Genomic DNA, 26,719 nt, shown 5'->3' with positions numbered 1-26,719 from the left:
ATTCCGTGTTTTACGTTCGGTAATTATTTTTCGAAATACAGACCGTCTCAAAAAATATTGTCTATAAATGACATCACGCTTATAAAGTTAAGCGTGTAAAAAATCTTGTCTATAAATGATCACGCTTATAAAGTTAAGGGTGTAAAAAATTTTGTCTGCAAAAGACATTATACTTGAAAAATTTTTTATTTAAACTAACAAAGAGTGAGAGACAATATCTTACGTTCTGCACACGAAGCTGACCAATGTGTGCGTTCGAAATCACGGGACTTTTAAATCTGGAAGTTTTACGAAGGTTCTCTGAGACGCCTTGCGCTTTGTCTCGGTACACCAAGCAGCTATTTCCTCCTGCATTTCCTCCCATGTTTTCTTCACGGTCCAAGTGGGTCTCAAAAACTTTCATTCTCCGACCTGATTATACACCACTAGCACGTCTTCGTCTTCGTACAAGCGAATAGAATGAATTTGTCGAATGTTCGATAATTTCGTGCTCAATTCCTGAAATCTCCAGCCGTTGTACTGATAAATTCCCACGGTACCCTGCTCTAATGCGAGAAGGATGACAGTGTTTTCCATCGTCAGGGAATGAATATACCTCGTCGGAGCGATTTTTTGAAATGGTACAAAGCGGCCGTACATCTCCTTATACAAGATTGTGGACTCGTTACCGGCCAAAATCAGAAAACGCTCTTCGAAATGACCCTCTTTGAAATGAAACGAACTGACGTCGTTAGCATAACGTAATTTCTGCATTTCTACGAATCTATTAGAACGCACGGAAAACCGGAGTATCTTCGTGAGCGATCCTACGACGACGACGTGCATGAAACTCTTGTTCTGGAAGGGCAAGAGCTTTCTCGCTCCATAGAGCAACGTGTCGATCTTGTCGAAATTCTCGCCAAGCCAGACATATATGAATATTCTCGTTTCCGTCGCGATTCCCAAGTACAGCTGATTCATTCCGAGCCACATAGACATATGCACCACTTCGGGAATTTCGAACTCCTGCTTGAACCGCAATTCGTACCTTCCGCTTTCGTTTTTGCTGAGGCGCAGAATGATGATTCCGTCGGTATCTTTCTGCACAGCTATAAGCGTACCAGCGCTGTAATTATTTACGATTATCCGTTTTCCATTGAATTGCGGATACGTTCCGACGTGTTGAGCTTTATCATCCTGTGAAAGACATTGTTGTAATTTAAAAAAAAGCTAGTGTTTATTCCTGTTATTCCGGCATAAAATAAGATGTGCTTGAATATAACTATAATCGACATACAACAAATTGATAAAGTAACATGTTTGAAGAATCGACGGCAGCTGCAAACCAGAGCAATCGATGTCCATCTTGTATGGAAAAGAAGGCCGTATCTTGAAAGTCCGACAATTCGAGTGGTAAGGTCTCTTCGAAACCTTGCAACACATTCACACCTGTAAATAAAATTAGTTTGAAATTGCAATCAAATGAGAATTCGTAAAATTCATTTCTCATCTCAATTATATCTACAGAATTCGACGATGATATCTAATGATTTTTTTCAGGCTTATAAAACAATGACAAGAACTAAAGTAACAAATAAAAAAACAGATGATTTTTTAATATCGCTAATATTTATCCGTAATCTATTAAATTCTAGAAATAATACTCTGTAAATGAGCATTATTACATTTGAAAACTTGCAATCTCAAAACTTTCCCTTATTTTATTCAGTTTTGATTTAATTCTTGAATACTTTGAGACTTTATTATTTCAAACACCTTTTCCTTAAAAATATCCTTATTCACGGTAATAAATTCAACAATTGGATAAAGTAAGAACAATTTTTATAAACAAAGTCTCAGAACGAAGTAATTAATGAACGAAAAAGTATAACGAGGCATGAATATAAGATAAAAAGAGTACGCGCGGCAACGTGCTCCGATTTCGAAACGCAACCGCGCGGTAGGACTTCCTATTGACATCATTCAACATCAGCTGATCTCTCGATAACCTTAACGTCGGGCCGATATACACCAGTGTTTCGTGTTATCGTCTCGGCTCGACCGAACCGATCATCGTCGAAAACCGAGCGCGGCGCGCAGCAAATCGTGGACTGATCCATCGTCCTGTCGTATGTATCGTCGTTCGAAGCATGTCCACTCCGGAAGAGATGACGGAGACCCTGACGGCGCAGGTGAGCGAGCTGCAGGCACTGCAGTCCGTCTATCCGACCGAGCTGACTGTGGCGGACTATGGGGTTTTGGCTGACATCAACGAGTACATCGAGCGCCCCGACCGGGACCCACCGCGATGGCTGGAGTACGCTATCGCGGTCCCGTTGAACGGTGTAATATAACATTTACTTATGACATAACGTTGCCAAGGTGTGTCCGCCTTAACTGTTTTTACTTCAATGTTTCTCCAAATTTTTCTTCTACATATGCCAGCCACATATGTTGCATCATCAACATGTTGCTTGTGCCACTAGGGGAGTATCGAGCTACTGGTGAACTTGCCGACTAACTACCCAAAGGAGCAGCCCGAAGTGTATGCGAGAGGCTCTTGCTTGGACCGAACGCAGCCAGGCACTGCTGAACAAGGAACTCTCTGTCCTCGTCAAGGCCCAAGAGGCGGGCGAGCCTTGCATCTATACCCTGATATCGTGGCTGCAGGACAGCGCCGATACTTATCTCGAAGCTTCCGTGCGTAATCAAACGGTTAAGCACAGCGACGCGAGTAAAAGCGGCATGGAAGATCGGCAGCGGGTCCCGGTGGCCTTCTCCAGATATTGGATCTACAGTCATCACATATACGGCAAGTCCAAGAGACAGGACGTGACTAGCTTGGCGAAAGAGAACTCCATCACGGGATTCTGCTTGGCCGGCAAACCGGGGATAATTTGTATGGAGGGAAGTCTGGAAGATTGCGACTACTGCTGGCAGAGAGTAACGTCAACAATGATCTCTTCCGTATCTTAATATTTAATATAATAAGAATATCTCACACCTACAATTCTTTTGCAGATCAGGTCTATGAACTGGCACAGGATATTAATAAAATTATTGGAGAAAGAGGAGGACTGCAACAATGTGGACAGAATGCGCAAATTTACAGACTTCCAAGAAATCTCCTTTCCCACTACTGAGCGTCACAACGACATGAGTCAACTTCTCAAATACCTAACTGATCGCGACTGCCAGCACGCGTTCAAGGAGCTTTTTGGAATAGAAGGAAAATTCAGCAAATTTTCGGATTGATACAATTATATAAAAGTAGCAGCGTTAAATATATATCTTGTCTAATTTCCATCAGTCTCACGGGATTTTTGTACAAATGATACGTGTGAAATGTTTTGCTCACCTCTACTGCGCTCATTCTGAAGGCCCCTCTTTTGGCGCTTGGTTTTCTGAAGGATCGCTTCGGTCGTATCATTCATATATTTCGCTGTTAATATTGTTCAAAGTGTCATTATTTAATACATCGTACGCTAAAAATGTTTCAGAAATAAGGACGGTAATTTTTATAATATTCAAGTACCAGATAATTAATATTTTACCATTACTGAGATTTTTGAAGTATGCCGTCGTTCGATCGAGTATCGCGTACAAATCTTCCGTTGAATAAGGGGAATGTTCGCACTGTGTCACGCATATTAACGTGAAAATCAAGAGGAGCTCTCGTAACATATTCACACGAAGTAGTCTCTCAAAGCTACCGATCACGACTGATTCACAACGCGAGCTCGCCCGATCTTCCGTGCCGCTTTTGCTCGCGTCGCTGTGCTTAGCCGTTTGATTACACACGGAAGCTTCGAGATAGTGTATTGTGTTTACAGTTTTTCTGTAGGTACATAGTTCCTACCTTTCCGCATTCCAGTCTGTAACAGGTATACATAAACGCCAATATAAATCTCACTGTGTATGTACATATGCAGGAAGCCTCAGAATTTCTCATTTACATTTACACTTCAATAAATAGAATAATCAATTTATTCCTAACAAGTAAATAATAAAATAAATTAAGCAAAATAAGTGATTGAGAATGAAAGAGTTTGTAAATATGTCGAATTGAATGTTGATGATAATAAAATTTTATTTTATTTTATATATATACGTATACTTATGTATGTTCAGAAAGTTCAATTTACAAATCTTATCTAATAGTGGCGTAGCGTAAAAATTCATTGGTAAGAAATTGCCCTGGGATGTAAGGCGCCGGAGGGCCAAGAATATCTTGCGCGGGGCTGTGGATCTTGATCTGCCTCATATGGGTGTCCCTGCCATTTTGATGATTACTGATGACCGCTATTTGAATCATGAATGTCCTAATAGGCCGATCGTTGATGTTCTTAATGGGGATCACTATCCATCCGCTTGGCTCATTCAGGTCCATCACCTCTACCTCCTGCAGATCGTTAAAGTTGGTTCCAGCTCTGATGCTTATCCTGCGAATTAGCCAGAACGCATGTGTCAATAACGGCCAGTGGTACGGGCTCGCCGGTATCACCAAATAACGGAAGATATCTCCACACCTGTTTGGAGTGTAGCTCTCGTCCAGCTTGTAATCCGTATAGATGCATATGTCGCGAATGGTCGTCTTCCTCTTGAACTGTATGTTCACCAAGTGTGGCAGCTGTCCGTCCGATTGCCAGTACGTCTCCGTGATATCGTCGCGAAGCTGGTCCACGCCGAAACCCGGTTTACAGCTGGACAAACTCCAGATCGCGTAGTTCCCAACCTCTCGTACTCGGCCGGTCAGCTGCTCCTGCACGGGATCTATCTCTCCTGCGGCAAATGCCTTTTATACAGGAGACGTCTCAATTGTGGATTTATCATTGATTGAATCGTCGTCGTGACGAAAAGTATCGAAGGAACCGCGATGTATGTACTCACCGCTGTTATTAGCCTTGTTGCTCATTGTTAGGCTTAGGTTAGGCTCCTTCGGACCGTTGTTCTAGCGTATCCTCGCGTTATTTTAACGCCTTTCCGACACTCGCTGGAATATTATGCAAGATAATAGCAGGCCACACGACTCCCGGATACATTACAACGCTATTTCGAATTAGGGTGGTATTGTCCTGTTCACGGTTGTATATATCGTCGTAATCCGGGAGTCGGAACTACGGAGTTCGCGTCGCTCGCGCAGCGGGAAGCACCGTCGAATCGAAAGCTTCGAGAGTGGTCGAGACTTGAGACTCGAGAATCGAAAGCACTCGAGAGTCTCGAGACTGTCCCGACTCCCGCGACCCGCGACCCGCGACCCGCGACCCGCGATTGGCCAGTGACGGCTCTGACACTAGTGGCAGTAACCACACCACGCGAACGCGGTATTTCCGCTGCAATAAGTGCAATAACGATGATAACGATTAACGGAGATGATTCAAATGATGCAATATGCAATGATGCTTCCTAATTCACGCACGATACGCAATACGCACGAAGCGATAGAAAGATTAGAAAGTCCTTCCGTGTTAATCGCGCATTGGCGCGTCCATGGTCCATCTCCATATTTTTCGTCATCATAAAGAAGCGGCAGAGGCATCCTTCCTAGATTTCTCTTACTTTTTACTGTCTATTTAATTAATCTAAACGTCGCAAAATAAACCTTACTTCTTTAATAAATAATCATATGAAAATATTAATTGTAGCAATAAATAAAATCTCAAGTAAAGCAAAAAGGTAGGAAACGCATATGTAGGGAGTAATATTTTAGATCTTATATAAATATAAAATATACATATATAATAGAGTATTTATAAAGGTGGTGATTTTTCAGCTTTTTCAATTTCCCCCTCCGTGCTCTTGTGTTTTTTTTGTTTCAATTCCCACAAGCTATTCCTTACAAATCTTTTAGCAGCATCTTTGTTGATCCGCGGCATAAGTGTATTCTTATCGCTGATTTGTTTAGCTCGTACCATCGCTCTCTTCAGTCTCTCATTTTCTGATCTGATTCGGTGGTTTGATGGATCGATCCCTACACATATTCATAATAATAATAATAATAAATACAAATGTAAATGTAAATTAGCTATTTAACTTATATTTTGAAAATTACAATTCTTGCATACCTTCGGCTCTCAAGTGCATCCAGAATAAACTATTGAGACTGTAGGATAACAGCAAGTTGTATTTAATTTTATCTGGATTGGAAAGTTTATCGAATAGTGAAGGATTGCTGGCCAATTCCACCATATCCTGGATCTTTAAGGCTGCTTCGCTGAACTGTTTCAGTCTGGCAATTATGTTTGTGTCGTGCGAAAGTTCCTCGAACTCAGAATCCATGCTTCTTTCGTCAATTTAGCGGTATAAAACGTTCAAGTTGTTCTTTTTCTTAATATATAATATTCGATAATATATTATATTTCAAGTAACGTTTTGTCCTTTCGTTTCACAATCAACTATACATAACCTCAATTTTTATCAAATCTTACTAGTCTTCGTCTTGTCTCTGTTGAAATAAATACAACAATCTTTTCATCTTCTTCTTCAATATTTATCAATATAGATCAATATCCGTTCGTTCATATGATACATAATATCACTATTTTTCTCAATTGTTCAACTTCTCACCTGACTTCTGTATGCTGCGCATTCTCTTTCTCGTTCTCTTACAACATAACCTAGGATCTAGGATGGCTAGGATAACGGGCTAAACCAAGAATCTTGTTATTTTTATACATAATTAATTGAATAGAAATATATACATATATATGAATGTATTTATAATTTATAACATAAATGTTTTTATAACATCTGTATTATATATTACATTAACGATCAGTTTAAATAATCTGTTGTTTTAATAATTAAATGTGTTTATTTCTCATATATATATATATAGATATATATATATTTTTTATAAAATTAAAATTTATTATTATCTACAAGGGAATAAAGAAGAGTGTGCTAATAATGAAAGAAAATTGACATTTTACGAGTCAAATTTATTTCGTAACAACGGTTAAAGTTGCATATGAAAATCGCACCGCTAGAAATTGTACATCACAGAATTAAGTGCGATCGTCCTATAATTATTATACGCAGTATTCTATATCTATGGTTGCGTTCCGCTATTCACTATCAGTAGTGAAAATCTATAGTTTACGAGTTTACGACACGTACACTTAAAATTTTCAGTACTGACAGTGAATATCGGAACGCAGCCTATACGTATGTATGGGTCCGTTCCGTTTCACGCATATGCGCGCATTTATCTATAGCATACGTAACGTTTACTATAGAAAATGCGCGCATATGCGTGAAACGGAACGGACCCTATGTACATATATGCGTTTACAGTTTACACGATCATGGCGTTGCACGAATTAGGAGGACGGAGATCGAAACAAACGTATTCTTCCCCTCCGCCCCTATTCCACGATTCTTCGAGGTTTAAATTTAGCATCGACCGTTCTCTCGTACCCACGAATGTTTGGGCGGATAAATTCAGTGGCGTATACACATTACACAGGCACAGGCACAGGAGACGCGCTACGCGCTATATCACGGCAACGCTGATGTCGCTGATACGAAAGACATAAATCTTCCAATAAATCTACAAGAACGAAAGCGAGAACGTTAAGCTCGCTTGTTGTTCAGCGCGACGCGATTTAAAATTTTATGTTATCCTGCGACGAGGATATTAAGTTCTACAGGACTTTGGCACGCGATTCTATTTACAAATTGGAGAGAAATGCCATTAAATTTATGTATCGTGTTACAACTATAATATGAAACAAAATTGAAAGAGACGCATTAATGAACAATTATCAAACTAACGTGTATGGCCATTAAGATGCTAAATAACTTAGAATGGATGATTTTACGTGTAAAAATTACGTAAAAAAGTTGGCAGGCAAATACAAGGCAAATACATAACATTTGTATCGTTTCTATGGGCGGTGTTCGCAATTCGCAGTCCGAGCTTACATTCAAGATCGTTTCAGGCGCAACACAATTCAGATGCTAATTGCTATCGTTGGCTCTGGATGGAATTCTAAGACTACCTAGGTCGGATAAGATCAGAAATGACCGGCCATCATCAGAGTCATATCCAAGATACGTAAGGCACTAGGTACATATACGTAAAAAATGAACAACAAACTATTGCAATATTTGCATTGCGACGCGTTTGCGTGACTGTCGTTCAAACTTGCGTCTCGCTACCCGAATGATAATGCTTTCGATGTTTCCGATGCTTCTTATGATTCCTGTGTGGCATCTGCGAATTCACTATCGTCGCGTGTTGATGCAACAGAGGATGCTGCGGCGGTGTGAGATGAGCGAGATGATGAATCTGATGAGGTATGGGACTGCTGGCGGTGGCAGCGTTGTAACAGTGCACGACGGGCACCGGATGGCACTTGTGCGGTGGTTGCTTACAGTGGGGCAGCTTTCGGCACGCGCTCGTCACTTCCGGCCACCAGATCCACGCGGCGGCCATGACGCCGGCCCCGAGGGTCACCACTAATCGCAAGACGAAAAACTGTAGGAGAGGCCGAGCGGGAATGCGCGGCGCCGTTGACGGTTCCGGGGCTCGAAGCCACGTCTCCCTGCCCCACCATTCGTAGAAGGTCGTGCTGGCGAGGCAAATTGTCAGGATGGCGTAAAGGCAGCCGAATATGCCGACGCGAGTCAACAGCTGCTTTTGCCGTCGGTGAATCTCAGCCGGGGACGATTTGCCGGGGATCTCGCGCTGCGGCCGCATCAGCGGATTCGCGTGGGACGCCGTTAGCGCCGTTAAAACCGCCGCGGCCGCCGCCGCCGCCGCCGTCGACGAGGACGACGACGTCGATGTCGACGTCGACATCGACGCCGACGTCGGCGTCACCGCCGGCCGTCGTGGTAACACCAATGTCGCCAAGCCAATTAAAAGGAACGTTGCGCCGAACGATAGGTAGACGAATTGCGGCGCCAGCACTAACACGAGAAGGGAATGCGCGTTCTGCTGACCGACGAAACAACTTGCTGCAACAGAAAGCATCTTGCTGCAAAATATTTTATAAACTGTTTATTATATAGATACATAAAGTATCTACGGAGTATCATAAAACGGAGAAAAGGATCGGAAAGGACATCAGCTTGGAATCTGATAGGACATACAATTTGAAATTAAAATTGCAATTGCGGTACAAAACTAAACGTTTCGTTATTTAATTGTCGCATGATATATATATATATATATATATATATATATATATATGTATGAAACTAGTAATAAGAAGGAATCTGACAAAAATTTTTTATGCAAAGGTTCGAAGGAGCTCTTGGTCCTATCGATAGACAGTGACAAGTTGCGAGGCGAGTTTCAAGTTTGAAGGTATTTGCATTGAATGTTACTCGTTAAAAGAGAGACAGAGAAAGGAACTCGACTACCCAAGCTCATTTCTTTATGTGTACGCACGAATGACTCTGTAACTTCTCGAAATACAGTCAGCATGCAAATTGACTGGATTGCGTGAGTAGGAGAGAGAACGGATAATTCAACAACAAGTCGTGTAAGTAACTTTGAGGAACTTTTTCCAAGCACACATTCTCCGATAGCTAATCTCTCGCAATATATACATTTGGATATCTGAATAATAAGGAAAAAATAACTCGCGTACAACGAAAACACGAGCGTGAAGAATTTCGGTCCGGCTTCTCACGTGCCGGGAAAATTTTTCTTTCGCGAGGGAGAATGCGGCAGATCTGGGCAGGTCTGATACCCCGACGGTGGAGCGCATCGCTGACATTCCTTCCGCGATCCGGGATCCGCGCGAATCACCTGGATCGACCCAATTTCATTTTTTTTCTCTACTGTCCACGTCCACGGTGATGAACATCGAGCGTGTGACGACTGTGAGAAATTTTGATGATCGTAAAATGAGTTTAGAGTAGGTAAAATAATATTTCCTAATATTATTACCAAAGTTAATTCGCGGGGTGCTGCATTTATTTGTATTGTCCGTATTTACATGCACATCCAAGAGTAAATATAATGATGACACGAATAATCGAAGCGCTACGCTCCGAGCCGGTTTAATTAAAAAATGCTAGTCTCGACTGGTCGTTCTCGAGCATAACTTATCGGAAACATAAACACGAGAGAGAACGGCGCGTATTAGCATAAAATAGCCTCAACTGGACCACTCGATCGAATTGAGAGATGGATGGAGAGAAGGTCAGAAAAAGGCAAGGACAGATAAAGATAGGCACAGAGAGATAGGCAGAGAGATGAGTGGAGGTAAGAAAAAAAAAACAATTGTCGAAGACTAGAAAGGGACGAAGGATTCCGAGGATCTAACATCCAACATCCAACTACGCCAATGGCGCAACCTCATAAAACAAACGGTATAACGAGGCGTGGCCGTAAAACTGCTCCGGGCATTCTTCTTAGAAGCTCACCAACGCGAGTTTTAATATCGCGCGCCATTAGCCCTGCGTAGACCAAAGGATCCAACGATCCAACGATCAGCTCGAAAGTCAATGTCCACGAGCACAAACGAAGGCGTTAGCGTAAGGCCATAAGGTAAGCGCAAGGATAATGTCAGCTTCGCTGTGTGTGATCCACGATTTCGTAAAATTCCCTTTGAGGTGTGGAACTAGATCTAACAGGACTTACCGGTCAACTCGTCGGCGTCAACATCCCGCGTGACCAGAACGGCAATAGTGTGCGCGGCGGGGAGGCCCCAGGCCGCGACGGCGCCGACGGTTGAGAATCCCTGCTGCGGTCCGAAACAATCCTCCTTGTAGTTGCCGGCCCTCCTCGTCCTCGTCCATTTTCTGGCCATTATGCACCACCAGGCGCATATCACGACCCACCTGCGATCCAAATCGTATCGAATAGCACGAAGACAAAGAGAGAAAGAAAGAGAGAGAAAGTTGTTCGCCGAAGCGATTCGTTAGCTTAGATTCCTTAGATTCTACGATTTTGAAAATAAAAATATGAAAAGTACGTTAAGATGCAAAAAGCGCAAGGTGTAATTTAGTAATTTAGTAAGTAAGGAGAGGCAAAGTCTGCCGATGGACGTAGAGTTTTCGATCAAGTTCCGATGCAGGAGCTTCCTCGAATCGATTGTACGGCCCTGCGAGTTTGCAGCTCGAATAAATAAAAGAAGAGGAAGGAAGGAAGAAAGGATGAAAGGAACGAGAGGAGTCGAGAGAGCAGCCACCGCAGCCAGGCGGTAGAAGGAGCATGAGAGCGAGACGGAGTGACGCGAGGCGGCCGTGTAAGTGTTTGCGCCTCGTTTGACCTGTTCGCGCTGCTTTTCGATCTTGTCGAAGAAAGAGAGAGGGAGAGAGAGAGACTCGCGTGATTAATTAGTCGGCTTTTCACCGCAACCGCTCTCTCGACGAACTGGTTGCTGGGGAGAACGGATTATAGGCGGCGGCGTGCGGCGTGCGGCGTGCGGCGTGATACCGTGCGGTTGCACGTTGCACATTGCACGTGGTGCAGGGTGCTCGACTGCTCGACGCTGCTGCGAGAAGCGCGAGGACGAAGAAAGGCGCGTTCTGTCTCACGCGAGACCAGACCAGACCAGACCAGACCGGCACGGCACGGCACGCACCGCTGAACCATTGTTCGTTCCACGTTCCAGGCACCGAAACGGTTCTCAGCGAGTCGCCCGATCTCGATTCCCTGCTCTCCAAGTCTTGTCGCGGACGATTTACTACGCGTCGTACCGAGACTTGTCTTGTCTTGTGTCTTGTCGCGCGAAATCCCTCCCCCGTTACGTGCAAACGTAATCGCGTCCTTTGGAATTGACTATTGAGATAAAATGCTTTTAACGACCAAGAGCTTTTAATCTCTACAATTAGAATTTGACAATATATTGTAACGAACGACTGACGCGATATTAAAAAAAATAGCTGGGAGGTAAAGCGATATAAAAAAAAGATCTCGTGTCTATTTATAAAGAATAAATTCTTTTCACGTTGAATCGTGTCCCGAGTCCCGAGACGAGGCTACCGAAAGCCTCGTCTCTCCGAAGGCGAAGGCGAAGGCGTAGGCAGTCAACCTCCTCGAGTGTGTTTGCCGCCGCTGGTATTTACCGAGTGAACAACGGTAGCCGTGTCTCTTGGCGCGCATCTACACGATCCACAGATCACCACCTCCCAACAGGTAGCCCTTGCACCTTTGCCGTAACACGGTGAAATAACACGGTGAACAGAGAATCAGGATTTATCTTTTTTAATAAATATATTTTCAGACGGTGCCGTTTTCCAGGTATTATCGCTCTCGTACGAAAGATGCGAAGCGAGAAAGGTTTCGGGCGAACGTTGAATTTGATATCTTCATCGAAGGACTCGCCAGGCAACCGAGTCTGAAATTGTGGAACGAAGGGGTTGGATTAACACGACCGAGCGAGGAGATTTGGCAGATTCGCTAATTCCCACCCGAAATTTATCGCATTGCCATTGGAAAAACAAAAACTTACCCACCGAATTCCGATCGCGCGGTGATGAATGGAGTGACGCGACGCGCCCGACGCGATTATACTCGTGGAACGTCGATAAAAAGGGAAAGAAAACAAAATCAAGAGACGTTAACACCTTGCGGGATGATGCGATCGCTTCGCCAGTCACGGGCTCAACACCGAATCGAATGGAAGTTTAGGCGTTTAGCGAGAGAATCACTAGCAAAAAAGAGGATAGACGTGTATAAATATATATGTTAAAAAAAAAAAGAAAAAAAAAGGATGAGTTTGCTCGGCGTTTCCGATGCCTAGCGACATCGATCGACGCAGGCACGATTAATAAGAAGTAACGAGCTTGATCTCGTCAAAGTATGCGTAATAAGGCCGATTAGTCGTGGCCTTATTATGAGATTCTTCGGTCACTCTCTCCTCGTGACCGCGCTGCTACAGCACGGCTGGGTGGTCGACCACTCGCAGTTTCCGTGCAACGTCGGACGTCGGACGTCGGACTCGGACGCGGGAGGAGGGCAAAGAAGAGAGACTACCTAACGACTCGCTAACTAACAAAACAAACAAGAGGTAGCTAGTGCCCCTCTCATCTCATCTCGCTGATTATATACCCCGCGGGACCCCTATACCCGACGATGCTTCTCTCTCGCTCTCGTCCCTTCCCGTTCCCACTCCACTTGGTTTCTTCTCCGTCCTCTACTTTTTTTCTCGGACTCGCTCGGTCTTCTCTCGTGATCAATTCGCGATTCGCGAAAGGTTGACGTCGATGAACGTTCACTCGCGTGGAAAGGTTCGCTATGCGACATGCGACGTACGCGACTTACCCCGAAAAAGATTGAATAGGTGGAAAAAGCCTGTCGAGGCACGTAGCTCTCGCGACTAATTTATAAAATTTGTTGAATCAACTTTAATTGATTTATATTTTGCAACAAAATTTTACTAAATTTTATGTGCTGTGTAATAAACACTGTATTAAACAACATAAAATTTTATAAATGGAATAAGATTCCATTTATACTTTCGATTTGAATTGTAGATCGTCTAACAACTCTAACAACAAGTCTAAAGTATACTTTGCGATATATCAATCGTATTTATATATGTTATAAAAAGGTGGGACGCGCAGCGTTGTTTCGTCTCCTTCGAAACGAACGAACGCACCAGATAACGCTGGCGGGTTGTTATCGGAATCCTTTAGCCAGTTTAGCCTTAGCCGGATCGCCCCTTCCCGATGGTTTCCACTGGCTGCGTAGTCGTCGGTGGAGCTCTTATCTCGGATAAATTATCGAGAAATTCTCGGATCCGGGTCCTTAAGCTTAAGGCCCGGGTTGGGCCCTGGGTTGAGAGAGAGATGATGGATCAGCTCTTTCCTCGAGCCCTTCTTTCGACTCGTCCTTTTTCCCTCGTTCTTGAGACGGCCGTCAAACTCTTGGAGCAGGGCGAACAGAGGTGAGGAACGAAGGAGGGAGAGAAAAGAGAGAAACGGAAACACGAAACTGCCGGATTACCTACCACCATGGGGCCGTACGATCTTCTCTGTCAATGGCGTAGCACCGCCGATTATCGATTCGATTCTTTGGGGCGGGAGATTCTAATCAGACTCTTGCCTCTGATTATTTCTTGCATTTTCGAATTGGACAATTTTTTAATTTCAGAATTTATGAATTTGTGAATTTGTGTGTTTTCATGTACATTTTGATTTTTTAGTTTTATTATTTAACACAATATTTCGTTAGCAATCGATCTTACAATCGTGAAGAAAAGACATATAAATAAAAAAGGAAAAAATCCAAGAATTTTTTTTTTTAAATTAATCCATGAATTCTCGGCGCGGTTCTAATAAAAACAGAGCTCACAAATTCGAGAATTTTATGAGAACATATCGTAATTTCTTTTTTATCCGCTAGAAATCTCGATTCTAAAACTCGTTGTTTTTCGCGTAAACTTGACACATGTTACGCGTTACAGGAATAACGCGAAAAGGGACGTGGTGGAAGGGGCGAGACAGGACAATGCGTGGCTAGGACTGCAAGGCCCTACGGGTCCATGGTGCACGGCTCCGTGGTTTCGTGTCCGTGGGGCGCGATGTTTATCGGCTCTTTCGATGTAAATTATGGCCATACGCTATAGAGTTCGCTACACCACGGCGCACAAAAGTATTCGGGCTTCGAGTTCAGGGTCGGATCTTTGCGATGGGTCTTAACCCATCGGCCCCATCGCCAAGATCCGATTTTTCATTTAAAACTTGATGCTTTTCAATGAGCTCTTCTCGAAAGTATACGAAATGCAAAATAGGTAAACTATATCGATTCAAAATTGACAAAGATCGATCAAGAGAACTGCGTGAAACGACGTTTCAACATTTATATAGTTGAATTTGCAAACAAATGTTTAGATAAATTTGAAAATCCACGACAAGACGATCGATTTTTCAAAACTCGTTTGCACAATCGCAACCGCAAATTGTATTCATATATTGTGAATCATCTTGTTTTTTGGTCTGAAGCGTCGCGTTGTTTCGTCCATCTCCTTTACCTTCCCATTCTCCTCTCTCTTTCTCGTTCTGCTTTTCTCGCACTTTCTTTCTCCTTCTCAAGCAACTTGCTTTCTCTAAGATGGAATGCCATTGACTCCATGCATATCTGGCAACAAGGTTCCTCTCGACCCACCTCATATACTGGGTGACCCTCGTTTATCCGAGAAAACATTTATGAATGCAAAGAAACTGAAAGATTCCGAAAAATATATGTGGATAAAAATCTCAGGACTACAGGTGGCAGTAATTTAGATGTCGAAAAATTTAAAGATTCTGAAATCGAGTATGCAGATATCGAAAATTTGGTGAAAACAAGAATCGAAGAATAATCCAATTTACAAATAAGCTTTCCCTTCGTAACACGAACGTAATTAGAATTCCAAAATCGCAATGTCTCTCTTTGTGCATTGTGAAATTTTATATTCTAAATCTAAAAATATATACGTTTATGTGGCGTTAAAAGTATTTTTTTTTTTATAAGACACGTTAAAACTTTCGGGTGCAAGTCTATTTTCTACGATGCGATGTAACGTTGAATTATCGGAAGAAACACGGGCGAACGGACGATTTTTTTGCTTATGCCACCCGTTAGACGCGTTAAGATGAGCCTCTCAGTATAAACGGGATGAGATGGGATGGGACGAGATGGGAGTCAGAGGCTCGTTAGCGGCACGAGGGGAGTCAACACTGTTGCCAGATTGTTATCCCTACCTCGGACGATGCAGTCTCGCCGCAGCGAGGCGAGTGCAACAAGGCGCTTTGCAACACCCGACAACTTTGAAACATGTTACGCGAGGATCATCCGAGTCTTGCACCTGCGTAATTAAAATCTAGTAATAGCGATAAACAAAACTTGCTGAAATTCTTTCTTCGCCAAACGACATTGGATCAACGCCAAACACACCAACATTCCGCGTTGTTGATATTATAAATACGATAAACTAAAAGATTTCAGGGAGATGTAATCGTTATCCAGACGAAGAGTTTACGATCATTAATCATCTTGACATGATGCAAAAGAAATGTTTCAAACAAACTTACCAAACGATCGCTGCGTTTCCGAAATAGTAGAGTAGTAAAAAGACGACGGCGCAATACGGATTAGCTAGACCGTCTTGCGTTAGATACTGTTGCTGTTGTTGTTGTTGTTGCTGCTGAGCCAAGACAGCTTGATCCTGAGGATGTAACGGAATCGCGGGAGTGCAGGCGACGTTTAGCCGGCCGGCAGCCAATCGAATCACGTAGCCAATTGCGACTGCCGCATGACAGATCGTCAAGAAGACTATCGCCCGCTCTGTAAGCGAATATATTATCTTTGTCATTTTTTAAAAGCCCATATATCTTTGAGAATTTAAATCCGATAGGGTGTGAAAAAATGACATTCGAAATATCGATCAAACGACAATATTCCAAGTTCTCGAGATTGAAAGATTGAATATTCGAAATTCAAAGTTAACGCAGAGAATAACACGTGTTGCGAGTTCTCTTTTTTGGGGGGAATTTTTGTTCAGTTTGCAAGATTCTTACCTGCGGTAGTGGTTAATATAGGTCGTTTACGCGGCTTCAAAAGTGTCAGGATAGCGATCGCGACGGAGACCAGGCATACCGTCGCGAACACGGCCATCCAGGCTTCCGCGAGCCTCTTGTCCTTCTGAGACCAGAGGATATCGGCGTCACAAGCGGCGGCGCATCTTCCAGAGCGATTTAGGAAGATGTACAACCCAGACTTGGCGTACCAGGAGCAGCCCCAGGGTCCGTTGCTGGTGCTCACCGCCTGGATAAACGAACGACGATATTTAGTCGAGTGACAATTTCGTTAATCATATCATCGGCTGAATCGTCGCTAAAATACCTGGATAGGATTAGCCGGTCCTGGCTCGCCCGGTCCTTCCATGCACATGTGCTGATGATTGTTCTCCGGTGGAAACTTGGAGCAGTTCAACGCGGCGGGCCAGGGAAAGCCGAAACCCTGTAGAACCGGGAAACAGCGAGCCCGCACTTGCTCGCATAGACCTCGACAAGGGCCGATAGGTGCGGGGACTTTCTCGGTACACATCGGGGCGTACACCGAACACAAAAACAGGTGCAATTGCGCGCTGTAACAAATTACGAGCAAAATGCAAAAATTATAATATACCTACTATTTCAAAAATTATTATTATTAAAAAATATATCTATAATATATAGTAATAGAACGAAATCAGCTGATATAAATAATGCAAGGCCGATAAGCCCAAATTGTTCTGTCAATTATTATAATTATTTTATTATTATAAACATAAAGCGCGAAGAAAATCACTTTATATTATTACGATTACGATAAACGACAGAGGAATTTAAGCGAATGCGAAGAAAGCGCATTTACCTGCATCCGTATTGAATGAGCGGGCTGAATGTTTGTAAAGTAAAATCGGCATCCCCTTGAATCTCGTGACCAACTAGATTCGGCATAACAGTGACGTTGTAGCCGAGGCCACGGCACATCTCGATCCTGATCGGTTCGCAGGCGCCGTGCGCGCACCATATCGCCCGCACCAACGTCAACAACGGCAACAATATCCAACGCATTTTCCACGAGTCCACGTTTCCAAAACACGTTTTCCAAATCGCTATCGTAAACGTCACGTGAAATTTTCAGTCATGTATGTCACTCACCAATCGCCGTCGATCGAGCGACTTGCCGGGATCGGGATCGGGATCGTGCATCTCTCTCTCTGCTCTCATACGAAAATTTCAATTAGAAACTCTAAAAAAGTAAAACGTACGACGTGGAATATATAGAAGGGAATTAGTACTTATTGTGTTAATCATTTTTATCAAGATTTTTATAAACTTGATTTTAATTGAAATCTGTCTAGTCTCTAGTAAGAGAAAGAATTAAAAAGGTGAAAATTTAAAATACAGAGACGCATCGAGACAGAGATTGTATGAAGATTTAATTTTGTTTTCATTTAACTGGACTCACTTTCTTGTCATAATTACGGTCCTGTCCACAGCTTTATCTAAAGCGAGCCGTCAAATTCAATCTCGACTTAACGAGCAGTTTAATAATTAACTTGCGCCTCGGTTAAATGAGATCAATTTAACCGGAGTCTTTGTCTTTCTCCAGGTTAGATTCGGTCTTGGTTTCCAACGACCGACAATCAGATTTCAACGCGACTCGATGAAATTTCACACACGCGACCAGCGACACACGCACTGCACATACACTTCAATTTAATAATTTAGAAATTAGAAATATATTTTAAAGATTAAGTATAAATAAACTCTACTTTATAGAACTTTGTTGAAACATGAAACATGAAACGGACCTTGTTTCTTTCCAGAAAAGGAGCAGTTTGCGAATTTGCGAACCAAACCAAAACCATATTTACGCGAGCACATGCGCACGTACGTTACGCACGCACGCATGCATGCACGCATGCACGCACGCACGCACACATGCAGCAATGATCAATAACGATCCACGATTCAGCAATCGGCGGGGAGCGCGATTTTTCGAACGCGAAGGTAGTACAAGCGGACGATCACAAAGGCGGCCGCATAATCGGTCGCGTTCTCACGTAGAAACGCCACGCCACGCCACGCCACACGCCACACGCCACGCCGTGCCGTGGGCCGTGGGCCGTGGGTCGCCGCCCGCCCGGTCGGCCAATCACGGAAGGCGATCGCGCGTACTACAACGATCCTTCGGGCGGATCATCATCGCGTGCGATCATTTAACGCAAGTTAATCGCGAAATTAATGACCGGCCCGAACGCGCTATCCTCCCTCGTCGAAGGTTTACGGGCGACTAACCATTAAACGCTGAAACGGCTGAAAACGCTCGCCGACGCCGACTCGCCGTCGCCCACCGCCCTCGCCCTCGCCCTCGCCCGCGGAACGGATCGCGCTCGCGCATCGCGCCCTAGCGTCACCTAGCGTGACGTCTGTTTATTCCTGACCTCCCCTCCATCCTTCTTTCGCTTGTTCGCTTCTTTACAGGGCCTTCCCGGCCTTCTGATGGCCTGGCGGGCCTGGCTTTCCCTCTCCAAGTCAGCCAAGTCTCCATCGGCAGGGATTTGAGGATTTCCGTCGTGCTCTTACAAATACAAACTCGTCCGCGCCCCGCGCCCCGCGCCTTCTCCACTAACTCCACTTCCCGTCACTGCTCCGTGTGGCGATTGATTCGATCGATTCTGATTACTCCGCGTATGCGGAATTATTTTTATATTTGACACTTTACATACGTATGTGTATAATATAATTTATGACGAGAAAGAGAGAGAGGATATATTTCTTAAATATGAGCGGTTAAGCAAACCCACGTAGCAAATAGCAAGAAAACTCATTTTTGTATAAAAGAAATGGACATTAAGAGCTGTTTGATATATATATATATGTAAAAATTGGACGTAAAATGTCTAGCAAATGTCTAGTCTGGAATTTTCGCGCGAAAGGAGGTTTCTCCCGTTTCAGCAGCTGCTACACCTACGAGATCCTTCAAGGGTCAAGCAGGGTCAAGTATAATTGGTATAATTGAGCTCACAGCTCGCCGTGGGTTAATAATTCCTCTTCCCTCTCGTATTCTCGTTTTCATCTCATTCCCTCGGGATCCTATAGCCTCCTCGGCCTCCTCTATAGCTCCTCGTGTGTTCCTTTAAAGATTCGATATTTATCGCAGGATGACTGCCTTTCCACTTTATTTCTTCCTCGCTCACGAACGGGATGAAAAGTTTACTAGCGCAAAACAGCCGTAAGCCGTAAGACGTAAAAGTGAAATAACGTCATTGTGCAGGATACTCGTGCCGCTGCGCGCTGGTCGCTCTCGAAATTGCATATCCGCCCGATCCGCCCTCGCGGATCACTGTCATAATTAAATATATTAAAACAGAAGATCCTCGTCCGTGTCGTCGAGGACGTTGGCGCTCCGACTGCTCCGAGTGAAATCGTGAGAGAATCGTCCGTCCAGATGATCGTGTCGCCCGCGCCGCTTCGTCTTCCATTCCCGTATCTTCTTAAGGCGATAGAATTCCTCCCGCTCGTATTCGTCGAGCTCGGTGACGATGTACGCGAGGGTCCGTTCCAACCGAGGTATAATGACGTGTCGGAGAGCGTTTACGCGACGTCTCGTCGCCTTGACTGCCCGATCGAGGATCTGGAAATTGCGCTGCAACCCAGCCAATTCGACCAGCAGATCGATCGCCTTCCCGTAATTTATCTTCAGTCTAGCTACCTGCTGAGACATATCGAGAGCGGTTTTACTTTGCGAATTACTGGCAGCGATGTTTACAACTATACTGTTTAGCGAATAACATATGCGGCGCGTGCCGCGTGGCAATCACTTGTTGACCGCCTCTAGCTAATCCGGCAAACTCGAAGGGATCGGCGCCGCTACGGAAGGACTCGTAGATCCATAGTCGAATCCCACCGATCATCTCCCGTCTGGATTGAATCTTGGTCCTGGCCTTGTCGACCGCCTGCAGGACCAGCTCGTTCACCCCACCTGTCGCGTAATTGACTTCGACCAACGAGAAGGCCGCGTCCCTCATGACTTGGCCGAGTTGCGATTTGCTCTTGAGTAATTGCCACATTATCGCGCGAAATCGGATTAAGAGACCGTCGACCCGTTTCGCGAGGAGATCGCGGCCCCTGCGGGCGCAGATCAAGCGGCATTTCACACTCGTGTACGAACTGGATGTCGGGAAAACCGCCAGTCTGTCTACGATCTCCATGATTCTTTCGGTCTTTCGACAGTTTCGACGACTCCATCGTAATCGTGAATTATGACGATCAGTTTTATCAATTTTTTCATAACGAAAAATATTACGATTTTCAATTTCAACTGTATCGCTGTGTCAACTGTATTCAATTAATACAGAAAGATATAGACCTTCACACATAAGCATCGGTGGTTCAGTGGTAGAATGCTCGCCTGCCACGCGGGCGGCCCGGGTTCGATTCCCGGCCGATGCAACTTTATTTTTTTTCTTTTCTTTTCTCTTTTTTCTTTTTGGTAAAATTTATATCTAAAATATATATAAAAAATATATAGGAAAGATATTTAAAAAATTGAATAATTCCTCTTTCTTGAATGATTATTATAGATCGTTCGCATGGACAAAAATAAAGTTGCATCGGCCGGGAATCGAACCCGGGCCGCCCGCGTGGCAGGCGAGCATTCTACCACTGAACCACCGATGCTTATGTTCGACTCTCATGGGTTTAGTATTTTCACATTAATACCAATTTCTCGTTTTCTAAACGCTCGCTTTCAACAATTTATCATATCTAAAAAAGGTAATTTAAATTTCAAGATAGAAAACCGATTATAATATTTTAAACCTTTTATTGTTGACAAAATTGTTTACAAAATTACTATCTGCCGACGGTTATCTTATTGAAATAAATTATGGAAACAATTTCAAACGAGGAATTTTTATTAAACAGATTATCCATGTTTGTTTATTAATAATTAGCCTCTACCAAAGTTAATGATTCAAGTCCCAATACTGTTCGCCGTACTCTCCATTTTTGTTACCCCATTTCACCTAAAATGTAACAAACTATAAATAAATTACATTTAAATAGATATCTTAATAAATCAATCAATATTCAAGATGTTACTTTGATTAACGAAAGAGTGTTCTAAGACGTTCTAAGATGTATATAAAATATAGAATAACGTTTACGTTGAAGTGTAAAATATGACGATTATAAATGGCATTATATGTGTATAAGTGAATAAAATTCTTATATACTAATTATATGTATAATCGTTAAATACAAAAGGTGTGATTACCTTGCCGCTATAACGATTATTGTCAAAATCTTTTCGTTCGAATCTTTGTTCCCATTCAGTAGGATTCTCACAGACATGACCAAATTCAACTTTAAGAGGTGCCAGATGTTCCGAAAATATGTCTCTACATCACATAAGATGAACGTCATCAAAAGTACATTTACAATTTTTTGTCATTTTGAATAAATATTATTATATTAAACTTACTTTAAACGATCTATAATTTATGTTAGTATTTAGGATTATATTTAAACTGTTGGGCGGATAAAACGAAAAACATTTAAAAAGTACACGACATATAAAGTTATAAATAGAATTCTATCCTAAAATCTGAGAGCTAGGTATAAATCGTTTAAAGACGTCTTTACTCACTGGAAGTATTGCCCCATCGACAAAATATCCTCTGTTCTTTCCTGTCTTGTGGCCTCTTCTTTATTCACAATTTGTAAATTTAATTGTAATTAAATATAAAATAAATTAATATATATATATATATATATAATATTATAATATGACGCACAATATAGAATCACGATTCACTCGTGACACGATATTTACCTGGTAAAGCCATTTCTGTAAGTTTTTCCAGTAAATTGGCCGTGACAGAATTTACGACAAGTATTAACGTTGCGATTTGTGCCAAAAGTAAATTGTAATTATATTTCATTTGCATTGTTAAATCTAGTACATTACTTTGAAACTTGCAATGTGAGAAAGTAAGCAATCCGTTGACGTCTCGTTGAATGAATGCCAAGTACTGAACGCGTATTGAATAGGAGAAATTATGGTCTCTACGCCTTACGACTTTTTTTCGGATGGTACGCTCTATTTAGTAGAATAGTGAAAGTATATTAGCGTAATGCATCATTGTAGAATCTATTTTAAAATGTAAAATATCTTTTACGAACAGTATATAGGTACTATAATAAACAGGACAGTTGCAAAATTATTCCAAAAATTATAATTCTCTATTTTGCATAGTATTTTATTTCTCTCTATAAATTACAATTAATGAAGCAAACACTTAATCAAGATTAAGGAGTAGCATTTGAATTATTCGATTATTTATCGTATGAAAGGAGATTACTATGTTTTGCACACTTGATCAGGGATTGAATTAACTTGACAAATCCAGTATCCTTTGGTTTCTCCAGACCGCGGAGCACACGGTTCTTCATCACAGCGACAAACTCCCGATTGCTAAGTTGTCCGTCCACTGTGAAACAAGTGAAATAAGATCCGCGATAAATAATTTAACTATTTAAAATATATTTTGTATATTTAATACATATTGACGCCATCGTGCTATGAATACTTGCAAGAGAATAAAATTTCTTTCTTTTCTTCTGCTTTAACGCAAGTATTTCTATTGATAAAAATTAACTCACTGTTCTCGTCGAAAATTGTGTATACCACTTGAATAATATGGTCACTCAGATCAACGTGTGCTACAGTTTTTGCTACATGTTTTAATGTCGCTGCAATATTATAAAAAATTATAATAAAATAGGAATAAAAAAATATATCAATAAAGATGCAGTTGGCTTGATATTTTAAATTATTACTTTTTACAATCGATGAATCATAATTATTCTAAATTATTTTATTATTAAAGTTTTAGTTGGAACATTTGTAACTGGAGTTACAATTATTTTATATACCTTGATCGATAGATGCACCAGCTATATGGTAGAATGTCAGAGCTGTATCAACGTCATTAATATTATTTAAAAAGTGGAAAAACTTGAGGTATTCCTCTTTGCTGATTCCTTTCGGATCTTCTTTAAAGCTGTACATAATTGACGTTTAACTATAGAATAACTATTGAAATCTTATAAAAATTGAATATTTTCACACTCACGTCTTCTTCACCCTCTTCAACATTTTTGCCTTTTTTTTCGCTGGATATCCAGCATAAGCCAACAATAATTCTGTAAAATCTGTCTCAGTAATATTGCCATGTTCGTCCGGATTTCGTCGTTCAAACTAAACAGAAATAGACAAATGTACAATAAGCAAATATTGAAGAATATTGAATTGGTGGATGTACATTAATAACGAATCCAAATTTGTGGGATTGATTATTATACCTCAAGACTCAGAATTTCTCGTTGTAGCTGCTGCTGGAAGTCCAAGAATTTTTCGATCGTTAGCTTCTGATTCATTTGTGGTCCAAAGAAGTATGTTGTTAGCGCAGAATTTACTCCCTAAAATCCCAATAAAAATTGAGATTTTGACTATTCAATCAAGTCTGATCGTTTCCATACACGTATACATTCAAATTAACGAGTGTTTAATATATTATTGTTCACAATGATAAATATTAATGATAAAACACCTTAAAGGTGTTTCCCGTGGTTGCATGATCGCGATGTCGAGTACCTATACTAGTTTGTTGCCGTATCAATGTAGCTACTTTTCCAAACTCTTCGGAATCGACATCGCCATCTCCGTTGAAGTCAAACATTCTGAAGGCGATTTCAAAATGACGTCTCGAAGCTATAAAACAGATTTAGATTAAAACTTGGTAACTTTGTATCATATTGGAACTTCGAGAAGTTCAGTTGATATCTATTTAAATAAATGTATTCTAGACAGATTTTTCAATAGATTTCTTGTTACAAATATCTTCCTATTACACAATTAAAGATTGACGAAATAACAAGGAGCTCACTTGATAATACGGTCAGCAGAAAGATGTAATCGGAGAAAGTAATAAGACCTGCACTGCCCAGTTTGTAGAAGATGCTATCTTCGTCTAATTCTAATTCTAATTTGGTGTGAATATTCTAAACAAGGAAGAAAGCATTTCTATAGAAATACCTTGTGCTTAGTATTTTGTTATTTAATTTCAATTTTGTTGTTATTTAATGTACCTTTGGATCATAACGCTTGTACTGGTCCAGTCCAAGACCTGAAAGTTAATGATACAATCCTTACTATCGCAGTCATGTTTTATAATAGTGTAAAAATGTCTACAACGAAATGTAAACTCGATAATACAATCAAGAAAAAATTGTAATTTGAATATGTTAGTTGATTTGCACATGTAGAGAAGCTGCCACAAGGCATCAGCAAGCACCTCACAATCGATTCGAAATATTGTATTGAGCGATATTTAATTCGAAAATGAGGAAAGGCGCACAGGATGATGTAGGATTACCGTCGGGCTGTTTCACGCCGGGTGTCATTGATCTTAAAAAGTCATCCGGTGTCATAAATACTTCGTGCATGTCGTTGCTTGTGACCTGGAGGGTTGCAAAGTAACGGAACACTTTGTCTGGCGTCGAATAATGCCTCATACGGTTTTCATATTCTATTATCTGCGCATACATACAGTTAATCGCGACACAGTTAGTTGCGAGTTTTAAAAGGGTGCAAATTACAGGCTCTTAACTGGAGAAAATTAATACCTGTGCAATAATGTTATATATGTTCGATTTTGACAAGTGTTTACTTGGTATTAGATGAGAAATTAGTATATGCAAAAATATTTTAATTAGCAGAGCGAAGCAGGTAAGTTGTGATTAATAGGATTTAATGTAGACTGTGAACAAAATGGAATGTCGACATTCCATAATCATATTTCGATACCAATGTAATAAAAATTTTCAGGAAGCCCTACCATGTGGCTGTTGCATGTCTGGGGTGATAGCTCGAAGAAAATCATCAGGTATCATATAGACTTCGGTACCTTTTAAACTAGTTACGCTCACAGTCGCGAAGTAACGAAAAATTTTGTCTGGTGTCGAATACGCTCTAATCCTGTTCTCGTACTCTATTATCTGTAAAAACACTTCAGCCTGCATCGTTCTGCTGCATAGATACATGTTGATGCAAATAAAGAATCAAGTCGCAAGATCTACAGTATTGTTCTATCTAACGACGCAGGAATAATGGAGAAATATTATTGTTACATGTGCATCTCTTTCTTATTTTATTATGCGATTAATCCTAGCTTTGGGATGTTGATTGAAATAATTTTGAAGAATGATTCTAACGTGCACGTATGTCATTATGGATAGTGCAAGTTTTCAATAAACCTTTCTATCACGAAATCCAATCTTCTGTTTTCTGTTCTTCTTCTTTTTTTGTAAATCCTGTTCTATATTTGCCACGCTTTCATCGTTCTGAGTCTCTTCTGCTACGATGCTGGCAGCATCTACTTTAGGTACTATGTTAAGCAGACTGAAACAAAATAATACATTGGTATACCAAGTAAAATTTCATGTTTTCAGCATTTAATTATAATTAATATTATTGACTTACCGCTGCCAATCCAAACAGTTTATAAGCATACCAGCACTAAAAATTACAAGTGGAATAATAGTGGAAATGCGAGTTTTTTTTCTAGTGTGACCAAAATTTCTGAAATTACGAATCTGATTGTATTCGTACGCATTTTTCCTATAATTTTTTTGTAATTGTACAAAATAGAGGGTATCAATGGTTAAAAGCTTCCGTCGCAGATACTGTTGGAATACACATGTGCCTCTGCTGAGCAGCATTGTTACAGCTGTAACTCTGAAAAATAGAAGTTATATTACTCATTACATTAACTTAAAGATTTATACAGAATTTAGTTGTATTAAGAGCAGTCGGATAAATTGAAGGTGTAAAACTGTAAAAAATGTATACTATATAGGTTTATTTTCATATAATTAATTACTAATATTATTTTAGGTGACTTGTAATCAGCATTAATGAATGTATACATGAGTCCTCACCTGCGTATTTACTTTATTGAATGAGTTCCTCACATACGTGTGTCTAAAAATTCTTACAACGAGAACGAAAAACAGAAAAACACCTCCAACCAACAGCTCTAACCTCTACCTGCAGAAAACAGCAGAAAATTCGGAGTTCGGACATTCGACATTCGACCCAATTCGATCATTCGACCATGAGATAGCCGCTTGTGCGCATGAATTGTGATTTCACTCGCAACAGTTTGTAGTCTTGGGTGTTAATGGTATTGCGCGTGCGCAATGTAGACCAGTAGAACCGGATGTGTACGTT

General features: G+C 41.5%; 7 protein-coding genes, 1 long non-coding RNA gene, 2 other non-coding genes and 1 pseudogene across 15 annotated transcripts; 2 read left to right on the top strand and 9 right to left on the bottom strand.

Moving 5' to 3' along the window:
* Window positions 1-167: 167 nt before the first annotated feature.
* Window positions 168-3,911, bottom strand: LOC139773369 (uncharacterized). 2 transcript variants are annotated; one of them, XM_071707787.1, is made up of 4 exons: window positions 3,534-3,911; window positions 3,338-3,464; window positions 1,277-1,428; window positions 168-1,176 (listed from the first exon to the last, which is right to left on the bottom strand). In XM_071707787.1, the coding sequence occupies exons 2-4, from the start codon at window positions 3,411-3,413 to the stop codon at window positions 400-402; spliced, it is 1,005 nt and encodes a 334-aa protein (XP_071563888.1). In that variant the 5' UTR covers window positions 3,414-3,464; window positions 3,534-3,911; the 3' UTR covers window positions 168-399. The 2 variants fall into 2 exon arrangements, with proteins under 2 accessions (XP_071563888.1, XP_071563887.1); XM_071707786.1 differs by having other exon boundaries at window positions 3,338-3,421.
* On the top strand, window positions 1,970-3,283 carry LOC139773370 (RWD domain-containing protein 2A-like; annotated as a pseudogene).
* Window positions 3,912-4,051: 140 nt separating the features above from the next.
* Window positions 4,052-5,126, bottom strand: LOC139773371 (anaphase-promoting complex subunit 10-like). The gene is made up of 3 exons (XM_071707788.1): window positions 4,870-5,126; window positions 4,509-4,761; window positions 4,052-4,421 (listed from the first exon to the last, which is right to left on the bottom strand). Exons 1-3 carry the CDS (start codon window positions 4,892-4,894, stop codon window positions 4,130-4,132), a joined length of 570 nt encoding a protein of 189 aa, XP_071563889.1. The 5' UTR covers window positions 4,895-5,126; the 3' UTR covers window positions 4,052-4,129.
* A 603-nt stretch (window positions 5,127-5,729) lies between these two features.
* On the bottom strand, window positions 5,730-6,258 carry LOC139773374 (nuclear nucleic acid-binding protein C1D). The gene is made up of 2 exons (XM_071707789.1): window positions 6,045-6,258; window positions 5,730-5,950 (listed from the first exon to the last, which is right to left on the bottom strand). Exons 1-2 carry the CDS (start codon window positions 6,256-6,258, stop codon window positions 5,730-5,732), a joined length of 435 nt encoding a protein of 144 aa, XP_071563890.1.
* Window positions 6,259-6,325: 67 nt separating this feature from the next.
* Window positions 6,326-6,684, bottom strand: LOC139773372 (uncharacterized). The gene is made up of 2 exons (XR_011718331.1): window positions 6,547-6,684; window positions 6,326-6,424 (listed from the first exon to the last, which is right to left on the bottom strand). It is a non-coding gene; the product is annotated as an uncharacterized lncRNA (long non-coding RNA).
* Window positions 6,685-6,899: 215 nt separating this feature from the next.
* On the bottom strand, window positions 6,900-18,761 carry LOC139773366 (frizzled-4-like). Of its 3 annotated transcripts, XM_071707783.1 has the most exons (8): window positions 18,231-18,761; window positions 17,885-18,117; window positions 17,285-17,665; window positions 16,772-17,015; window positions 16,447-16,693; window positions 15,961-16,213; window positions 10,580-10,779; window positions 6,900-8,943 (listed from the first exon to the last, which is right to left on the bottom strand). In XM_071707783.1, the coding sequence occupies exons 3-8, from the start codon at window positions 17,485-17,487 to the stop codon at window positions 8,123-8,125; spliced, it is 1,968 nt and encodes a 655-aa protein (XP_071563884.1). In that variant the 5' UTR covers window positions 17,488-17,665; window positions 17,885-18,117; window positions 18,231-18,761; the 3' UTR covers window positions 6,900-8,122. The 3 variants fall into 3 exon arrangements, with proteins under 3 accessions (XP_071563884.1, XP_071563882.1, XP_071563883.1); XM_071707781.1 differs by having other exon boundaries at window positions 17,885-18,761; XM_071707782.1 differs by having other exon boundaries at window positions 17,285-17,633; window positions 17,885-18,761.
* Window positions 18,762-19,096: 335 nt separating this feature from the next.
* LOC139773368 (V-type proton ATPase subunit D-like) lies at window positions 19,097-20,660 on the bottom strand. The gene is made up of 2 exons (XM_071707784.1): window positions 20,244-20,660; window positions 19,097-20,134 (listed from the first exon to the last, which is right to left on the bottom strand). The coding sequence occupies exons 1-2, from the start codon at window positions 20,631-20,633 to the stop codon at window positions 19,784-19,786; spliced, it is 741 nt and encodes a 246-aa protein (XP_071563885.1). The 5' UTR covers window positions 20,634-20,660; the 3' UTR covers window positions 19,097-19,783.
* A 143-nt stretch (window positions 20,661-20,803) lies between these two features.
* Window positions 20,804-20,874, top strand: Trnag-gcc (transfer RNA glycine (anticodon GCC)). Its single transcript has one exon. It is a non-coding gene; the product is annotated as a tRNA-Gly (tRNA).
* Window positions 20,875-20,876: 2 nt separating this feature from the next.
* Window positions 20,877-22,593, bottom strand: LOC139773363 (uncharacterized). Its single transcript, XM_071707779.1, has 4 exons — window positions 22,259-22,593; window positions 22,073-22,130; window positions 21,701-21,824; window positions 20,877-21,449 (listed from the first exon to the last, which is right to left on the bottom strand). The coding sequence occupies exons 1-4, from the start codon at window positions 22,371-22,373 to the stop codon at window positions 21,390-21,392; spliced, it is 357 nt and encodes a 118-aa protein (XP_071563880.1). The 5' UTR covers window positions 22,374-22,593; the 3' UTR covers window positions 20,877-21,389.
* On the bottom strand, window positions 21,032-21,102 carry Trnag-gcc (transfer RNA glycine (anticodon GCC)). The gene has a single exon. It is a non-coding gene; the product is annotated as a tRNA-Gly (tRNA).
* A 71-nt stretch (window positions 22,594-22,664) lies between the features above and the next one.
* Window positions 22,665-26,583, bottom strand: Micu1 (Mitochondrial calcium uptake 1). 3 transcript variants are annotated; one of them, XM_071707770.1, is made up of 12 exons: window positions 26,428-26,583; window positions 25,970-26,224; window positions 25,744-25,888; window positions 25,326-25,485; window positions 24,577-24,614; window positions 24,375-24,489; window positions 24,039-24,199; window positions 23,791-23,907; window positions 23,562-23,686; window positions 23,362-23,489; window positions 23,089-23,178; window positions 22,665-22,916 (listed from the first exon to the last, which is right to left on the bottom strand). In XM_071707770.1, exons 2-12 carry the CDS (start codon window positions 26,206-26,208, stop codon window positions 22,762-22,764), a joined length of 1,473 nt encoding a protein of 490 aa, XP_071563871.1. In that variant the 5' UTR covers window positions 26,209-26,224; window positions 26,428-26,583; the 3' UTR covers window positions 22,665-22,761. The 3 variants fall into 3 exon arrangements, with proteins under 3 accessions (XP_071563871.1, XP_071563873.1, XP_071563872.1); XM_071707772.1 differs by having other exon boundaries at window positions 25,395-25,485; XM_071707771.1 differs by lacking the exon at window positions 25,326-25,485 and adding an exon at window positions 24,864-25,023.
* Between the last annotated feature and the right edge of the window lie 136 nt (window positions 26,584-26,719).

The sequence above is a fragment of the Temnothorax nylanderi genome, unplaced genomic scaffold (assembly GCF_030848795.1).
Source record: "Temnothorax nylanderi isolate EJ_2023f unplaced genomic scaffold, tnyl_v1.0 TNYL_tig0060_pilon, whole genome shotgun sequence".
Classification (NCBI taxonomy): Eukaryota; Metazoa; Arthropoda; class Insecta; order Hymenoptera; family Formicidae; genus Temnothorax; species Temnothorax nylanderi.
This window is presented reverse-complemented; position numbering and strand designations above follow the sequence as displayed.

What these genes read in the sequence shown, in the direction of transcription:
- LOC139773363 (XM_071707779.1), bottom strand. Translation starts at nt 22,373, where the DNA reads ATGCAAATGAAATATAATTACAATTTACTTTTGGCACAAATCGCAACG. An exon ending in TACAGAAATGGCTTTACCAG is followed by an intron (nt 22,131 to 22,258) that starts GTAAATATCGTG and finishes TTGTGAATAAAG; the next exon opens with AAGAGGCCACAAGACAGGAA. An exon ending in ATAATCGTTATAGCGGCAAG is followed by an intron (nt 21,450 to 21,700) that starts GTAATCACACCT and finishes GTTACATTTTAG; the next exon opens with GTGAAATGGGGTAACAAAAA.
- LOC139773371 (XM_071707788.1), bottom strand. Translation starts at nt 4,894, where the DNA reads ATGAGCAACAAGGCTAATAACAGCG. An exon ending in CAACAAGGCTAATAACAGCG is followed by an intron (nt 4,762 to 4,869) that starts GTGAGTACATAC and finishes CATTTGCCGCAG; the next exon opens with GAGAGATAGATCCCGTGCAG. An exon ending in GAGAGCTACACTCCAAACAG is followed by an intron (nt 4,422 to 4,508) that starts GTGTGGAGATAT and finishes GCTAATTCGCAG; the next exon opens with GATAAGCATCAGAGCTGGAA.
- LOC139773374 (XM_071707789.1), bottom strand. Translation starts at nt 6,258, where the DNA reads ATGGATTCTGAGTTCGAGGAACTTTCGCACGACACAAACATAATTGCC. An exon ending in GATGCACTTGAGAGCCGAAG is followed by an intron (nt 5,951 to 6,044) that starts GTATGCAAGAAT and finishes GAATATGTGTAG; the next exon opens with GGATCGATCCATCAAACCAC.
- LOC139773369 (XM_071707786.1), bottom strand. Translation starts at nt 3,663, where the DNA reads ATGTTACGAGAGCTCCTCTTGATTTTCACGTTAATATGCGTGACACAG. An exon ending in CTTCAAAAATCTCAGTAATG is followed by an intron (nt 3,422 to 3,533) that starts GTAAAATATTAA and finishes CAATATTAACAG; the next exon opens with CGAAATATATGAATGATACG. An exon ending in TGTTACTTTATCAATTTGTT is followed by an intron (nt 1,177 to 1,276) that starts GTATGTCGATTA and finishes TGTCTTTCACAG; the next exon opens with GATGATAAAGCTCAACACGT.
- LOC139773366 (XM_071707781.1), bottom strand. Translation starts at nt 17,487, where the DNA reads ATGCGTTGGATATTGTTGCCGTTGTTGACGTTGGTGCGGGCGATATGG. An exon ending in GACCGGCTAATCCTATCCAG is followed by an intron (nt 16,694 to 16,771) that starts GTATTTTAGCGA and finishes TCGTTTATCCAG; the next exon opens with GCGGTGAGCACCAGCAACGG. An exon ending in TATATTAACCACTACCGCAG is followed by an intron (nt 16,214 to 16,446) that starts GTAAGAATCTTG and finishes ATTCGCTTACAG; the next exon opens with AGCGGGCGATAGTCTTCTTG.
- LOC139773368 (XM_071707784.1), bottom strand. Translation starts at nt 20,633, where the DNA reads ATGGAGATCGTAGACAGACTGGCGGTTTTCCCGACATCCAGTTCGTAC. An exon ending in TAGCTAGAGGCGGTCAACAA is followed by an intron (nt 20,135 to 20,243) that starts GTGATTGCCACG and finishes ATGTCTCAGCAG; the next exon opens with GTAGCTAGACTGAAGATAAA.
- Micu1 (XM_071707770.1), bottom strand. Translation starts at nt 26,208, where the DNA reads ATGCTGCTCAGCAGAGGCACATGTGTATTCCAACAGTATCTGCGACGG. An exon ending in TCTGCTGACCGTATTATCAA is followed by an intron (nt 24,200 to 24,374) that starts GTGAGCTCCTTG and finishes TCTGTTTTATAG; the next exon opens with CTTCGAGACGTCATTTTGAA. An exon ending in TGGTGCATCTATCGATCAAG is followed by an intron (nt 23,179 to 23,361) that starts GTATATAAAATA and finishes ATAATATTGCAG; the next exon opens with CGACATTAAAACATGTAGCA.